Source organism: Chlamydotis macqueenii, chromosome 2 (assembly GCF_036417535.1).
Source record: "Chlamydotis macqueenii isolate bChlMac1 chromosome 2, bChlMac1.mat, whole genome shotgun sequence".
NCBI classification, from domain to species: domain Eukaryota; kingdom Metazoa; phylum Chordata; class Aves; order Otidiformes; family Otididae; genus Chlamydotis; species Chlamydotis macqueenii.
In genome coordinates, this window is record NC_141557.1 from 62,373,357 (window position 1) to 62,390,649 (window position 17,293).

Genomic DNA, 17,293 nt, shown 5'->3' on the forward strand with positions numbered 1-17,293 from the left:
AAGACATGCTTTGTTAGCAGGTTTCATGGATGCTTGCTTATAGCAGAAATATCACAACGTTCTTCCTCTTCTAGTCATGCTGCCTAGCGAAAGACTGAGTCAGAGTTTGTAGAGAGGAAAATGTCTAAACATTTATTCTTAGTTTCCTTGCCACCTAGTGTCAGGTAACAGGCCCAGACTTACCTTTTCTTCTGCTTCCTAACTGGCTTTCAGTGCTCTTCTTAGCGTTGTCCTCATCTCTTCCCAGCTTCCTGTCCCAGGCTTTTCACTCAGTCCTATTCTCCTTCTTGCACACTTTTCTCTGTAGTATTCATCCATCCTCCCCACTAGTCTGATTTCCCTCATGCCCATCTGTGTGCCCAACAGACCTGGTCTCTTCCCTGTTAAAAATCACTTCCCAGTGTAAATATTGATAGGAGATTAATTTCTTCCTTGCAAGCTTCAGGCCCCTGATACTCTTTGCCTTCTTAGCCATCCAGTCCCAGCTGTGAGAAAGATTTAACATTCTTTTCCAATGTTTTTTATAATACTATGAGGCAGAAACATTCAAATTATGTGAAATTAAGCACTAATGAGCTAGAATATTTCAAAATTCTTTGCCTCTGTGACCTTAACTTGTACCTTCCTGTAGAACATGGTACACACCTATCTCCAGGTACATAAATGTACACTTGTATTCCTTCATAAGTATATATTAAAAACAGCATTTGTAGACTTTTAATTTTTTTCAAAAGTGCGAGGTCTGTGCATGAACAATTGGTTGAAAGAGTGGCAAAAAGGTGAGAAATATACAGTCAGCCTTTGTAGTAGACAAGTCACTGCTGTAATTCTACAGGCATCTGCATTGCCTGCCTTAGTGAGGGTAAGCAGTTATGTGACTGCTCTGCAGTTAACTTTGCTGATGATATGAGGGTTTTTTTAATAAGGATGAGGGCAATTCGTAAAGAATTACAAACAGATCTTCTAAGAGTGAACGACTGCAAAATAAAATGGTAGGTGAAATTAATTTCTATCATTTGTTATAAATTTATAGAGAGAGGAAGGAGAAACTGTAATTACACATAAAATTACCTCTTAGGTGCAAATTATTGAGCTTACAAGAACTCCATGATAACATCATCACAGCTGTAATCAAGAAAGTACACCAGTTGTGCTCCTCATCAGGAAAAACACAGGGAACATTGCTATGTCACTAGAGAAATCTTGGGATTATTTGCATCATGTGCAGTTATGATTCCCCCAACTCCACCAAAGATCAAAAGTGATGTACTAGAACACAGAAACTCTGAGAAACACTGAAAAAGATAACTGGAGGTGTGGAATGGTTGCATTACAAGAAATGATCAGGTAAGTTCACACTCAGTACAGAAAGCAGATAAGTAGAAGGGGTACATAAAAGAGGCTTCTGAAATCACAAAGAGCATGTAGAAAACAGACTGGACAGTGAATAGATGATCCCTATTCAGTACAATAACTTATAGGCATCAAAGAATATCAACTGGACCCAAGTTGAAAAGAAAGAAGCAGACACTTCTTTAGGAAAGGCATAACTGAACAGTAGACCTCCTTGTAAGAGGATATTGTGAATGCTAAACATTTATACACGCTCAGGAGAAGTCTATGCAAAAGAGAAATCTTTTATTATCTTCTAGCATGGTTCTTAGCTTACTCAGGCCTTGGTGCACACTGCTTCTCTAACACTAATCTTGAACAATAATATTCTTAAGATTCTTAAATCCTGTGATTGTAGAGGCTAGAAACATACAGCTAAGAATTTTTTATTGCAGTCAGGAGGAAAAAAAATAAACATGTTAACATAGAGATGATTAGAAATATAAGAACACCAAGCCAAACTACCTCGATGAACAAGTAAGAACTGCAATGGCAGAATTGTGTCTGCCATTTCAGATCTTAAGGTCTGCAATCAATTGACAGAGCTAAGGAAAGTAAACAAAAATTCTGCCTGGAAACTGGAGGTTTTTAACCATCAGGAGAACTCCAGTTTAGTTAAGACAGCTGGAGACAGTACTAAAGGAAAGTACTTATGTCCTAGTTCAAAGGACCGCTGCTGTGTTTGAAAAGAAAGAGACAAACAGCAAGGTTAAAACTGAGTGGACGAGTACAAATGTCACTGCTCTTGTGAGAGCAAGACAGACATAGAAAGATAGGCAGATGTAACAGATATAGAGAGCCTGTTAATATTGTGTAATTCTTAGGACTACAAATGAACACTAGAAACTCAAGGAATCTCAAGGCTCTGCAGGAGTGGGAGTAATAAACTGTTTGTATTTAAAGATTCCTCCACTGCTGTCCATTAATGGACTAATGGAATGTAGAGGTCAAGAACATGCTTGCCTTGTTTTCCTTTTTCCAGTAGCACTAAAAATATTCAGCATGGCCAGACATCCATGTTAAAATATCCAGCAGAAAATAAAGGCTCTCCCAGCAGCATTTCATGTAGATCATCTGCATGAGCAGTGTATTACCTATGGGAGAAGGAGGGGTGTTTCGTCCTTTTTTCTATGGGTTTTCTAAAATCAGAGGAAAAATCCAGGAAATCATAAACAATAGAATAAATGTTATTTTTAGATGAAATCTATGCAGCTTATACTGTAAAAAATCCTTAATAGTAATCTAAATATTATGAATCTGGAGTCTGATCATACATTTGTCTCTTAAGTATGTTAGTCTACTGTAAGACATCAAAGCAGACATATATTTTGGCCATATATACGAGACAAAAACTACTGTAACAGGAGGCATTATGCGGGTAAGCCTCCGACATTCTATGTATAGAGAGATAAAAGAATTACTATTGAAAGAAGGAACCGTGTTAAAAAATAGTTTGTCAGGACTAATAATGGGTCTTGGTAGCTATTGCTAAAGATTCTCTGTAAAAAAAAAAAAAACAACAGAAAAGCAAGCCAGGCTTGTAAATAGATATATTTTACAAGAATACTTTAAAAACCAGTATTTTATCCTGGCATAACATATATCTTGTGCCCTAGATAAAGGCATAAAATAAATGCTTTTGGTATATGATTTGCACTAATGTTGCAAACACTATTCCTATAAGCAATGCTGCTGGTGGTGGTAACAATGGAGAAACTTCAGGAAGAGTGAAAGGAAAGAGCTGACAGCCCTATGTAGAAAAGGTGAATGATGAAACATTTTTCATCCCTGATATAGTACTACGGAACAGAAAAATGGGAATCCTTGGTCTTCTGAAGAAGATAATACAATGTGTGTTTATAATAAGAAGCTTGATTAAAGGATAGTTTGATCTTTTGCTTCCTTATCATTAAGCAGAAGGTGGATAGCAAATAATGCTGGTCTGTGGCTCAGCTAAAAGTACACCTGAAGAGAGCTGACCTGTTGTGGTTTCTAACCTGAAAGGAGCATCTGGGGTAGAATCAAGAATCTAACTTTTAAACCCCTAACCTCTGTATTTTCTTATTAAAAAAAAAATAATTAAAAAACAACAAAAAACTTCCCCAAAATAGTCAACAAAGCAAAACCTCCAAACTCAATAATTTTATTCACAGTGCAATTAAATTATTCTTAATTCTGTTTATTGCCAGGAATTGTCCTTTCATTAGGACAAAAAACTTTATTCCTGTCTGTCCTCCACACTCCATCCTAGGTAAATTCATTTTTAGTTTTGAATCTTCTAAACTCATCTTCAATACCTCCCACTTTAGATCTACCAAGACCCCACTGATCTTTTTCCACATGCTATGCTTTCCAGGCTCCCTCCTATCCCAGTCAAAAAGTGACAATTGCAGTCTTTGTTAAAAATCTCATGACTTAAAAATTGTCTGATTAATCTCAAGCTTATTCTTCCAGAAATTCTTCCTAGAGCAAGAACTGGCTTAGAAGAACTACATGTGGAAAAAAGGCTTTTCATGAAGTTAGGAGGGAGGAGTGAAATAACACTTAACGGAAACTATTAGAAATGCTTAGCTACAGGATCTCTACAGCAGACACATACATGTACAGCTGCTGAGGTGGATACACACCCCTAATCTACACACAGGTTGTAAATCTTCGTAAATAGTAGTATTACACTTAGAAAATTTGTCCGAGAAAAGGGTGTTGTTCGAAACGTCTCTGTAGGTGACAGCAAATTTATAAGACAGTACAGCTCCCAGGTATATGTTGCAATTTAACTGGAACTGCTCTGTCTTGCTCATGTCTTGAAACTGGCTTCTGCTAAAGTTTAGTTAAAATGGCCAGAGAAATGTCCTAGTCCATATAAGAATGCATATAATTGGCTATATAATGCTGTATGGAAGAATGTTAGAGGTCATGTTTTATTGGATAAGTAAGTGGAGGTTATGAGTGGGTGGGGGTGGAAGGGAAAGCTGGAGAAGCTACGCTACTATCTGTCAGGGTACACAGCAGTTAAAGACAAGACTGGATAACGGCAACGTTGGGATGATGTACAGCAGTAAGGGGTGTCCATCAATAAATAAAGTAGGAAGTTTTAGGCAGTGGTCTGACAGGAAAGTCTACACGGCATCAGATTTCAGAGCTGGAGCACTGAATTGCAGTGAGTCACACAGAGAGCTTGAGAGCTGCCTTTGTTCCACTTGTGTCTGAACGTTGGAGGAGAAACAGCAGGCTCCAGTTTTTATTAACTTCTTATTTTCCTAAGCATAAAACCCATATGCACGGAACTTTTTCCTCACTTGAGGTCTTTCAACTGACTTTCAAAAATGTTCTCATGGTAAGAATTCTCACTTCTATATTTTACTTTTTTCTTTTTTTTCCCTTGTGCTTCTGTATAACACTCTTTGGTTTCATTCTTTCCCACCCACCCCCCCATCCCCTTTTTTTTTTTTTTTTTTTTTTTGACACACCTGCTTCAGGCATGCCTGGTGGACCTGGTATTTGTTGCTGCTGTTCTTTGGCTTGTCAATCCATGCCGGCTCAGCAGCTCAGATCATAGAAGGTAAGACTTCTCCAAATCATGCCTATAAACTGTAAGTAAGGGTTAATTTTAAGATACACTTTCCTAATATGGAAAGAGACTCTACAGTTCAGATCTTCATTTTCTCTGCTGCTTACTGTTGGTCATTTCATATAGGGAAGCTACTGCTAGTTAAGAGCTTAAACTGCCATTCATTCTGAAAAAGGAAAATAAATACCTTGGTTCTGCAACTGTAAGGCAGCTTATCATGCCTGCTCTCAATATTTCTCAGAGCGTAATAATCAACAGAAAATACTTCAAATAAATTGAGACTACTGAATGTTTTTGGGTGTATCATGTCAGAGAAATGTAGCAGAAAGCAATTAGGATAGATGCATGTATCACTGGAGACATCAGGAATGTGCCAGGCACTGTGTGAGCGCAACACTGTGTATTGCTTATTCCAGTGCATAGAGATTTCTCCTGGTAAGTATCTGGGCAAATTCTGAGTTTCAAATCTCTTGAGTCAAATGTTTAGTTTTACCAGCCTAGCCTTTATGGACTTTCAGTGAAAAGTCTTTCTGTAATTGCAGCTCATATGTTCTTGTAACACAGCCAAATTCCTCAGCATCTCTGGAAAACATAGCCTCAAATTTAACTGAAGAGAGAGCACATTGATTTAAAAGTTTACATGTAATTTTGAGAAAAGTGAAAAAGCTTCATATATTACTTTTCAATTATGAAAAATGTTAGTTATGACAAAAAGAGAGTTTTTACTATCTTATAAAAAATAGTCTGAATTTATTATGCAAATGACCCCTAGATAACGATGTGGTAGGAGCATTAGAAATTATTGAAGGGGAGTAGATATTGCACATGAAGACTTTAATGTTACTCAGACTGTTTTTTTCCTTTTTAGCTGACACTGCCATAGAACAGATGGTGCATCTAACAGCCAGAAGTCTAGGTAGTTATTTCAGTAGGAGGAAACACCACAGATTAGTTCTCACTGACAAATGCTGTAAATGCAGATAAGAAATACATAATACTGTATTACAGATAATTAATTAAGGAAACAAACTGGAAACAGATATTAGAATGAGGAAAATGTTAATGTATGTCTGAATAGTGACAGAAATACAATATAGTGCATATACATTGGAGATAAATCTGTTGCACCAGGCAAAAATATTTTTCCTGAGCAGATGAATGATAGTGCAGTGAGTGAGATCTGGACAGAAGAGAACCAAATTTTAGCGCATAAAGGTTAATAAAGAAAAGTTCATTAAAACTACAAGCACAGTGATAAAAAGAACAAATATTTATTTGACATACAATTTATTTTTTGGTGGATCTATTCTAATTTCTGTTACCTGAAATTTTGGTTCTTTAAATATCCTACCCTGTGGAAGTCAGATCAGAAGTCAGAAGTAGGGAAGATAACTCGAGCTGATACAGGACAGTTTCTTCCTGTCCACAACCTTATTACAGCTGGAAGGACTCCTAACCTTACCATGAATGAAGATCAAGTTGGGTTACGTAAGTCTCCTTTGATCACTGGAGACTTGGAGACTGTTCTGGGAATGTGTTCCTGCATGATTTGCCTAGCCTAATATTCTTCCCTACTCATCTGTCTGTTAATACAAAAGTTCCTGTTCCCAAATACTTACTAAATATTTTTACATCTGATTTTTAAGTGCCTGACATAATAGAGATCTCATGCTTTCTATTGCACAACATCAGACCATGTTCTAAGCAATATTTTCCTGATGCTTGGTTTAAATGTTTTCGTCTCCTAAAATCAGGTGTTGAGTGCAAGAAATAGGAATTCCTTTCTTTCTGGTGCTGCAAATACAAGAATATAAATTCTCCCTGTAACTACTGAAGAGTGAAGAGGTATATACTTCAGATCTTTTAGTCTCACTATTGCAGAAATAACCTCTTTTTCCTTTCTCACAGTTCCTTTTAGTAACAGACTGCCCAGAAATAAATTGTGTATTTAAGATGAAAAAGTTTGGAGACACAGGGAGATGAATTGACCCTCTGGTACTCAGGCCTTTTGCTGCTAAACTTACGCTTTATCCAGTGTCCATTTTGTCACTGTCTCCTTTAAGATTACTGCTTTCCAGGATTCTCCAGCCCATTGAATATTGCTGTGCTGCTTTTCTGATGTCTGACCTCTCTTCTGTATTCCCATAGCACATATGTATACCTCTAAATTCGTTTTTATATAAGAGAAACTAGGAATGAGTAAATGTGGTTTTAGAGGAACAGCGCAGGTGCCTTCTGCTATATCATTTTACAGGCTATATGCAAAAGGAAAAAAACACCTTGACACGTTCTTGAGTTGGTTAAAAATATGTCAAGAAAATTGCTCATGGATTAAATTATTCACTGAGGGATGGGGAAGAAGTAACTTATTTTTTACAAACCTTCAGACAAAGCAGTGACCTTCAGAGAGTTTAGAGGAGAAAAGTTTGTCATCTTTGCCCTCACCAGTCAGACATCCTCTTCAATGAGGTCTAGTGAATTTGCTTACTGATATGCAACTAGGCTGCTGTACCATTGTCTTCTTGTTTTCCCCTGGGGAGCACCAAATTGTGGAGTATGCAGATGAAAAGAAAAGCCTCAGCAGCCCTCCAGCAGAGGTCTTGAGCTCTACCGCATCTTTGTGAGAGATATTGGAAAGACTTGTTAGAAAATGTTCATCAGTTTCCTATCAGGAAAAGTGTTTTGACCAAGTCTTGCTCTTCTTGAGGAAATCATATCATTATGGACAGTTCCTACAGAATTGTGGGAAAGTTAAGCAGGAAATTTCAGATGGCAGTCTTTAAAATTGTTTGAGAACTTCTAGTTAGTGAACTTGTTGGGACTTTTGTTTCAGTAAAGTATTGCTTTCATTTCCAAGTTCTAGAATGTCTGACTACTGCTTTCATCGTGAAATGGGACAGACAACAAACCAGAGTATTTAAAACCTTCTATTTAAAATTATGAGTTACTAATTCACAGTACCAGCTGAAACTCCGTCTTTATCAAAATAGCATCTATTTAGCTTCTTAAAATGAAGTTTGATATCTGTAATTTGTAGATGTGTGTTTTGACAAAGTGTAAAAAAATAATATTTCATTCAGAATTTTAAAATTCTATTGCACATTCTGCAAATTGATGTGATTTGTCATTATTTCACCAAAACTCTTAAGAAATACCTGGATCTTGCTTTAGAATGAAACTGAACAGGAGTTCTGAAATCCTAGCAGTTTCTATGAGTTAGAATTCTGAATTTTTGCTAACTCTGTTGGAAGCTTATAGTAACTTTCACTGTAGCTACCATTGCACATGTACAAAAAGGTAAGGAATAGTATGTCTTCTTCCTCTTCACCCAAATACGGTATCATTTGAAATATGGAGTGCTTTTGCATTTTTTCTCCTGTGTTCATGAAAATTGTGCAAATATAGTACCCTATTCCACTTGGGTGTGTGGGGGAGGGTTAAATATATGTTAGTGTCTTAATAAATTACTTCATCACTTCTCCTTTGTTCAAATGGCAATTACGCACGTATCTATCTGTATGTAAAAGTGTATTCTGTCTTATTGTATCTAGTATTACCTTGTGGTGCATGTACTTGGCCTTTAATTACACCTGATAATGTATCTTGATTTACATTGATTACCCTGGATGCTTTTTCCATGTTGCTTTGCATCTTCAACCACAAATTAAGTTGGTGAATAGAAGGTTGTCAGAACAGAGTGCTGAACATGCTGGTATCCAGACTGTGAACAGAACTAAAGTTCTAAAATCTGAATGCTAATCCTGCTGAAGTTTGAAAGACGAAGTCCTCCCTATAACTTACTCTAGCCTCTTGCAGAAGTCATATTTATTCTTCCAGGCTACCCAGGCAGTTATCAGTGTTTTTCAGTTCTTTACATTCAAACCAGTGCATGCCTTTAAAAAAAAATTGTTTAAATGTAGATGGTTCTGCAGTTTGTATTATGTTTATGTGCTCTAAGAGAAGCTTTACAAATTTCTCATTGACATCTGGGTTTTATTATTAGCTATGCTGAACAGTGCTTACTTGCCCTAAGTAACATGCTCAGCAATAGTTTACATAAAGTAAATATTTGTCTCTTTCCTTGGCTCTCTGTACACAGAATGGCTGTCATTAAGCTGTTGACATAAACTTTGCACTCATGACCTGGTGAGTTTAACAGAGGAATCCTGAATTATTGACTTTTATTGGCGGTTCATCAACTAGTGTGATTCATACAAGAGCTAGCCTGCACTACTCTTCACAATGAACCAAGATAATGAGTGTAAATAAAGATTAATATACACTTAAAAACTTGTTTCTATCAAGTAATTACTGTATATGCTTTGAGTGTTAAATTTGTACGATTACACTGACTTATGTAGTGATAGGGATGGCTCAGTCTATTCTTTCCTAAGACAGAACACAATTACAGTACTACTGCACAGTATTTCATAAAGATAACTTAGATGGCACTATATCCTCTTCTACCAGACTGAGCATTTGGACAACATCAAACTGCACTTGAGTCTAAATTGAACAAGACACTGTGTGTCTCTCATAGCTGTCCTCAGGCTGTTACCAGCTGTTGTGCATGTTTTTAATGGGGAGCTGAGCCTGATTTCATAGTTGATAAAATGCCTTTCCATGAAAAACATAGTTAATTTACTATAGAAAATCAGTGGGGTTCATTCAGGGTCATCTGTCTCAGCAGCTGAAGAGATTGATGACACCTGTAAAGCAAACCTGATTTAGTAAATTTGTTCCATTTTGTCACTTTTCTAAATGGATTAGTTTTCTGTGTAACAGCTTCTACATGTTAATTCTGTTGGACAATAAACTACATATTTGCTAAGCTACTCTACCAGGAAACAGAAGATTTTTTTTGGCCTTTTTTGAGGCCTCAGAAGGGGAAACCAGCTGGTGTGGATATAGCATTATAATGGCTGTCTTCATTTCCTCTCTGAAGGCGTCCTGGTCACACTGGAAGCCCGCAGTAAGCAGTTGTTTCCATGACCTGAATAGAACTTTAAATCTCAGTTGTGCTTGCATTTGGCACTAAATGGTATTTGAAGGACCCGCTCTGCTGAGAAAGGCCATACTGAAATACTTCCTTTCTATGTTGTTCTGGCTCAGCTGTAGATAATGCAACACAAGGAATTTCTTGAAAGAGGTCCAAGTAGTCTCCTGAGAATTTAAACACATATACACCTGTTTGGGCACTGCCATGCCCACTCACAGATTTTCCACAGCCTTGTACTGTAGCTCTGTTAATCAATTTGTGTCCTATGCAGCAGCTGCTGTGTAAAAATTGCTAGTTCCATGTATTCCATGTACTTCTAAAATCAGGTACCTCCTAACAAGCACTAGTTTAATTAAAATGTTTCAGCTGTGATTCATTTCTTATATGTCAAGGACAATGCCTGATCCTGATGATCTGGTGTTAGGTACCAAACTACTGCTCCTTGCCACAGAAGTGAAAGGATGACTGGAGAGAACAAGAAACACTGCTTTAAGTAGCTAGGACTAATTAGCAGAATACAGTGATTTACACTGCGTGCATAAGAATAGCCTTGGCTTTTTTGGTTCAGACACGAATATAGATTTCAGCTGCAAGCTGCTATTTCAATAAATGAGCAGCAGAGGGGAAGATTTGATTGCACTATTTATGTTTGAGATATTCAAAGTGTTCCAAAGAACTTATTTCTTATTATAACATGTTAATTTCCAAATCAAACACTTTCTTTGGAAACTGCCTGTCCTTTTGGCTGTGATTTCTTCCCGTTTCCTTTGGTGTGTGAGCTGTGGATTAGTTTGTTTTTTCTCATAGTGGTGTCTCACATTTGACCAAATTCATGCAGTAGCTTTGCCAATTTACACAGTGTGCCTTGGGTAGGAAGACAGTGAATTGTTCCGTTTGGTGAAATCTCATTGCTTTACTTCAGATGTCACTAATGTTATCTATTTAAGAGAGAATGTCCATTTAACACCACTATTTTTAGGTCACCAAACAATCTTTTCCCATTTGGCCGATCGACACAATCACAGCAGACTTAAAAACCGACAAACTTAGCCAGCAATTTAGAATCATAGAACTATAGAATAGTTTGGCTTGGAAGGGACCCTTAAAGGTCATCCAGTCCAACCCCCCTGCAAGAAGCAGGGACATCTCCAACCAGATCAGGTTGTTCAGAGCCTCATCCAACCTGGCCTTGAATGTTTCCAGGGATGGGGCATCCACCACCTCTCTGGGCAACCTGTTCCACTGTCCCACCACCCTCATTGTAAAAAATGTTTTCCTGATATCTAATCTAAATCTACCTCCTCCTATTTTAAAACTATTACCTCTCGTCCTATTGCAACAGGCCCTGCTGAAGAGTTTCTCCCTGTCTTTTCTGTAGGCCTCCTTTAGGTACTGGAAGACTGCTATAAGGTCTCCCCGGAGCCTCCTCTTCTCCAGGCTGAACAGCCCCAACTCTCTCAGCCTGTCCTCACAGGAGAGGCGCTCCAGCCCTCTGATCATCTTTGTTGCCCTCCTCTGGACTTGCTCCAACAGGTCCTTGTCCTTCTTATGTTGGGGGCTTCAGAACGGGACGCAGTACTCCAGGTGGGGTCTCACCAGAGCAAAGTAGAAGGGCAGAATCACCTCCCTTGACCTGCTGGCCACGCTCCTTTTGATGCAGCCCAGGATGTCATTGGCTTTCTAGGCTGCAAGTGCACATTACTGGTTCATGTTGAGCTTCTCAACAGTGAGAAGCACAGTTTTAAAATAGAGGGAGGTAGATTTAGATTAGATATTAGGAAAAAAATTCTTTACACTGAGGGTTGTAGAGCACTGGAACAGGTTGCCCAGAGAGGTGGTGGATGCCCCATCCCTGGAAACATTCAAGGCCAGGTTGGATGAGTCTCTGAGCAACCTGATCTAGTTGAAGATGTCCCTGCTTCTTGTAGGGGGGTTGGACTAGGTGACTTTTGAAGGTCCCTTCCAACCCTAACCATTCTATGATTCTCGTCCACCATTTGAACTGTGGTGAATACTAGCCATGTAATCTTCCCATGTCTAGTAGCTCCTGTTCTCAAAAATGCAAAGTCACAGACATTGCAGGGAGTAGAGTGTGGGTAGAATTCTTCTAAGCAGAGTAAAATGGGCAAACTCTAAGTTTGATGTATTTGCATATAAGGAGTCTGAAACAACAGATGTATTATTCAGAATACCTTCTGGTGAGAAAGCCTTGGAAAAAGCCACAGTTAGGGCTGTACTGAGCCGGCAATGCGCCCTTGCGGCCCAGAAGGCCAACCACATCCTGGGTTGCATCAACAGAAGCGTGGCCAGCAGGTCGAGGGAGGTGATTCTGCCCCTCTACTCTGCCCTGGTGAGACCCCACCTGGAGTACTGCATCCAGTTCTGGAGCCCCCAACAAAAGAAGGACATGGACCAGCTGGAGAAGGTCCAGAGGAGGGCCACGAAGATGATCAGAGGGCTGGAGCACCTCTCTCATGAGGACAGGCTGAGAGAGTTGGGGCTGTTCAGCCTGGAGAAGAGAAGGCTCCGGGGAGACCTTATAGCAGTCTTCCAGTACCTCAAGGGGGCCTACAAGAAAGATGGGTAGAGGCTGTTTAGTAGGGCCTGTTGCGACAGGACAAGGAGTAATGGTTTAAAAATAGAGGGAGGTAGATTTAGATTGGATATTAGGAAAAAAATTTTTACAATGCAAGTTATAGAACAATGGAACATGTTGGCCAGAGAGGTGGTGGAAGCCCCATCCCTGGAAATGTTCAAAGCCAGGCTGGATGAGGCTCTGAGCAACCTGATCTAGTTGGGGATGTCCCTGCTCCTTGCAGGGGGGTTGGACTAGATGACCTTTGAAGGTCCCTTCCAACCCTAACCTTTCTATGATTCTATGAATGTGGCTTGCCAAAGTATTGCAGTGTTTTGAATGAATATCTGTCTTACAGCCCAATCTGAGAAGAACCAGGGTCTGAACCAAGTTTTTCTGAGGGTTTCTGAGAAGAACCAAGGTTTTCTGGAGGCATTCGAGTGTATTTCATTCTAAACATTCAATTGATGCAGGTCTGAAGCTGGTAATAGTGATTCAGTAATGAGATTTTAATTTGAACTGCACCATCATTCATGGTCTTTTGCTTCACCTTCAGTGCAGAAGATAGAATATTAACAAAAATAGGCTTTGGACAGTTCATTCTGTGCTTGGGAATCTCCAGGGTCTTATGACTCTGGATCTACCTCCACTACTGCCATGGTATCCACTTTTTGCTCTGATCAGTTCCTACCATAGTAACTTATAACTGTTCAGGTAGCATTAACTTCCAGTCCTATTTGTGGCATATCTCCCTCAGAACTGTGAAATCACAGTTCCACACATAGTCAGGATGTCTGACTCTTCTTCTTTGAAAAGCTGAATATAGTTTTCTACTTTCTCTGTACTTTTTTTTTCGTGGTCACCGACCAGTCATATTGCATGGTCATTGCTCATTGCATTTTATACGCACATCTCTTCTTACAACTGATACACATTATCTAATTCAAGGAGAACAGAACCCATCTAGAAATAATTTTAATTTTGTGCTGCCTGCTAAAGAGTAAGTTGATGACTCTTGAGAGAAAAGAATATTGCTCCAAGACATGCTTCAAAGTTTCCTGTAAGCACTAGCTATGTTGCATGGATATTCAGAATAGCCTATAACTGAGGTTTACTGCAAAACAGTTTCAGAACAAAACCAGTGTGGCATCCAAGCTCTGATTCATCTCTAGTGGTATTTCACATGACTAAACTCAAACAGTAAAAGGAACCATACGAGAGGTGGAAACAGGCTGGCATGACAGAAATATAAACACTGTCTGAGAGTACAGTAATGAGTCAGGAAGTCCAAAGCCCATGTGGAATTAAATCTAGCAAGGGACGTGAAGAGCAACAGGAAGGACTTCTACAGGTATACCAACAGCAAAAGCAAGATTAGAGAAAATGTGGACCTGCTGCTGAATGGGTCAAGGAACCTGGTGACAGGGGCATGGAAATAACCAAGGTAGTCAATGCCTTGTTTGCCTCACTTTTTACTGGTAGGATTTCCCTTCAGGAAACTAAGCCCCTGAGCCCACTGGGAAAGTCTGGAGCAGTAAACATTTACCCTGCATTGAGGAGGACTGAGCGAGGGAACATTGAAATCAGTTGGACATATGCAAGTCCATGGCACCTGATGGGACACATCTATGAGGGCTCATCAAGCTGGCTGAGCTCTTGATTATCTTTGGAAGATCCTGGTGATCAGGAGAGGTTCCTGAGGGTGCGAAGGAAGCCAACCTAATTCCTAATATCAAGAAGGGCAAGTCTCTTGGAAGGTGTGAGAGCACATAATCATGGAAGCCATTTCCAGACCTAGTAAGAATAAGGTGATTAGGAGTAGTCAGCACATATTTGTGAAGGGAAAAATCATGCCTGAGAACCTCATAGCCTTTTGCAATGAAATAACAAGCTCAGTGGGTGAGGGAAAGACAGTTGATATTTGTTGTCTTGACTTGCATAAGACTTTCACCGCTGTCTCCCATAGCACCCACATTGATAAACTCATGAAGCATGGACTGGATAAGTGGAGAGCGAGGTGGATTGACAACTGTCTGAAGTACATGGGCTTGAAGGGATGTAATCAGTGGTATGAAGTCCAGCTGGATGCCAGTTACTGCTAGTGTACTCTGTGATGCATACTGAGACCAACACTTTTAAACACCTTCATTAACAACATGGATGATGTTAGACTGCACCCTCAGCAAATTTGCAGACAATATGAAACTGGGAGGAGCAGCTGATACATGAGATGATTGTGCTGCCGTTCGAGAGACCTGGACATGCTGGAAAAATGCATTGACAAATATCTCCTGACATTCAGCAAAGGCAAATGCCAAGTCCTGCACCTGGTGAGGATTAACCTAGTACAAGCTGGGATAGGACTGGCTGGAAAGTAGCTTTGCTGAAAAGGACTTGGACATTTTTGTGGACAAGCTGATCATGAGCTGACCATGTACTCTGTGGCAAAGAAAGCCAAGAGCTCCCTGGGCTGTGTCTGGAAAAGCATAGGCAGCAGGATGAGGGAAGTGATCCTTCCCTTCCTTTCAGTGATGAGGCCACATCTGGAGTACTGTGTCCAGCTCTGGGCTTCCCAGTTTAGGAGATACATGGACATACTGGACAAGTACAGTAAATAGCATCTGAAATAATTAAAGGATTGGAGTGTCTCCCTTAGAGCAGCAGGCTGCTGAATCTGCTCCAGTTTATTAATGTCTTTCTTTTACTGGGGTCTCAAAACCAGATGCAGTATTCTACATGTGGTCTAATGAGTGTCAAGTAAAGGGGAATAATCTTTTCCCTCCTGCTACTGGCTGTGCTCCTGTCATTACAGCCAACAACGCAGTCAGCAGCATTTGCTTCTTGGGCATCCTACTGTCTTATGTTGAGTATACTGTATCAATGCTTGCAGAAGGATTAGAATGGCTGAGTGGTCTGAGCCATTCCGGTTTTAATGGGTTAATCATCAAATTATTTATCTAAATAAGAGTTACCAAGACTGACTCTTCTGTGCCATTCAGATAAAAGGACCAAGCTAGACTTCTGGATTTCTGTGTGCATGCCTACCATATCATTGTAGGGACCTGGAGCTTAATGTTATGGTGTATGGTACTATAAAAACCTGAAGTTCAGCTGCATTATCCTCTTGCAAACACAGGCTTCTACAAGCTGCAACTGGTCACTACATACATAAGAAGATAGACTTTATTTTCAGAGCTTTGTTTTCTTTCTTTCAGTGACCAAACAGTCAAATTTCTGAAGTGACAGAGAACTGAGTCTTCTATGAGGGACAAAATTGTGAGTGATATCTGAGACAAAACACTTTAACAGCCAAGATATCTGGATTTAGATCTGAACAAATGTAATCAAAACTGACAGAGCACTGATGTTTCTGAGTCCAGACTGAAATATACACATGGGCAGTGCTCTCTGCGTGCACAAGGTAGAGCTCCCAAAAACTTTATGTGTAAATCTCGGAATCAAAGTTCCTAGGAGTGCTTTGTTTGCCTAAGAAAGATGAAGCTTAGACTAAGCCATATGGATTACATCATTTTGCAAGTGACAGTGGAGTATGTACAACGCAGGCAGACAGAATGCAAATAGCACTATTAGCTCTGAGATGTTCTTCATCAGTTTTGTGGCAAGAGTACTACAGAAGACCAAAAGACTGTCAGTCTGACAATATGATCTTCATTTATGTATCCAAATGTGTATGTATATGAGAAATAAATACCTGAAAAATAAGAGCTTACCACTTCCCCCAAGGAAAGAAGATGGTGAAGGACAATTTGCTCCAAGTATTTTCCACTTGATTTTTCAACAAAGTGGTGTTGGAATTTCAGAATATATACGTTATGTGTATTCAGTTTCCGTTTAGGAGGTACTATTTTCTCAGGTGTCATTATATAGCGTTCTGCTTAGGTAAGCTGTTCAACAAGAAAACACTGCGTGGTTCTAGAAAAAGCAGATCTCTTTGGGGTGGGAGAGGAACTATGCAGCTTTTCTAGATGTGCTATTCTCTCTTCCTTGATGGTACTGAAGAAGTCGAACAGATGACAGTATGTATCACGTCTTTTTTCCCCATGATTATATGTATATACTGCATAATAATATGCCTGATGTCTTAATTCAATAACTAACAGCTGTCATGCTTAAGTGTACATTGCAGTCTACATTGTTTCTTGAAAGACATTAATTTAGATTTGTTGCTGTTTGTCCGTTTGTGTGTTTCTGTCCCACAGAAAGCTTCTGGCTCAGTACTGTTGTGTTTCATTAGAAGGTCTATCTTCAAGAGGCAAAGGGCTGGTGCGGACCACCAAAATAAATGGATTGGTAGCTTGTTTAATTATTAGGCAGCAACACATATATGGTGGTCTACAAAGCAAAGTATGCAGTGGTGAAGAAAATGAAGGGAAAAATATGCAAAAGCTAGGGGTTTTCTAGGAATTATCTCATGTCTGGAATTCCTAACATCAAAGTATCTATTCATCAGGCTCAATAATCCTCCTTGCCAGTCCATTGGCTGCATCACAGAGTGAGGTGTGAGGGAACAGTCTCTCTCCACAGTATGGATCTTTATTTCTGGCATCACACTTTGGTTAACTACATAGTAACTCAATACACTACATCACTTCTGTAAATATGATGCTTTTTTTTTATTCTCAGAGGGCCAAAGTGTTAGCTTTTCTTAGTCTTCAGCTTTTCACAAGCTGTTCCAGTTCCATCTATTTCAACACTTTGCCAAACCAACATAGTTCTTGACTTGGTAGAAGAACCA

The 17,293-nt window shown here is 39.4% G+C and overlaps 1 protein-coding gene across 1 annotated transcript in view; it reads left to right on the forward strand.

The window, feature by feature from the left end:
• The first annotated feature begins 927 nt into the window (after positions 1-927).
• Positions 928-17,293, forward strand: part of COL15A1 (collagen type XV alpha 1 chain) — a 153,225-nt gene continuing 136,859 nt past the window's right edge. Inside the window, exons 1-2 of the mRNA XM_086741476.1 lie at positions 928-992; positions 4,872-4,954. Coding sequence (XP_086597602.1) covers positions 928-992; positions 4,872-4,954 — 148 coding nt within the window. The remainder of the gene's footprint in view (positions 993-4,871; positions 4,955-17,293) is intronic.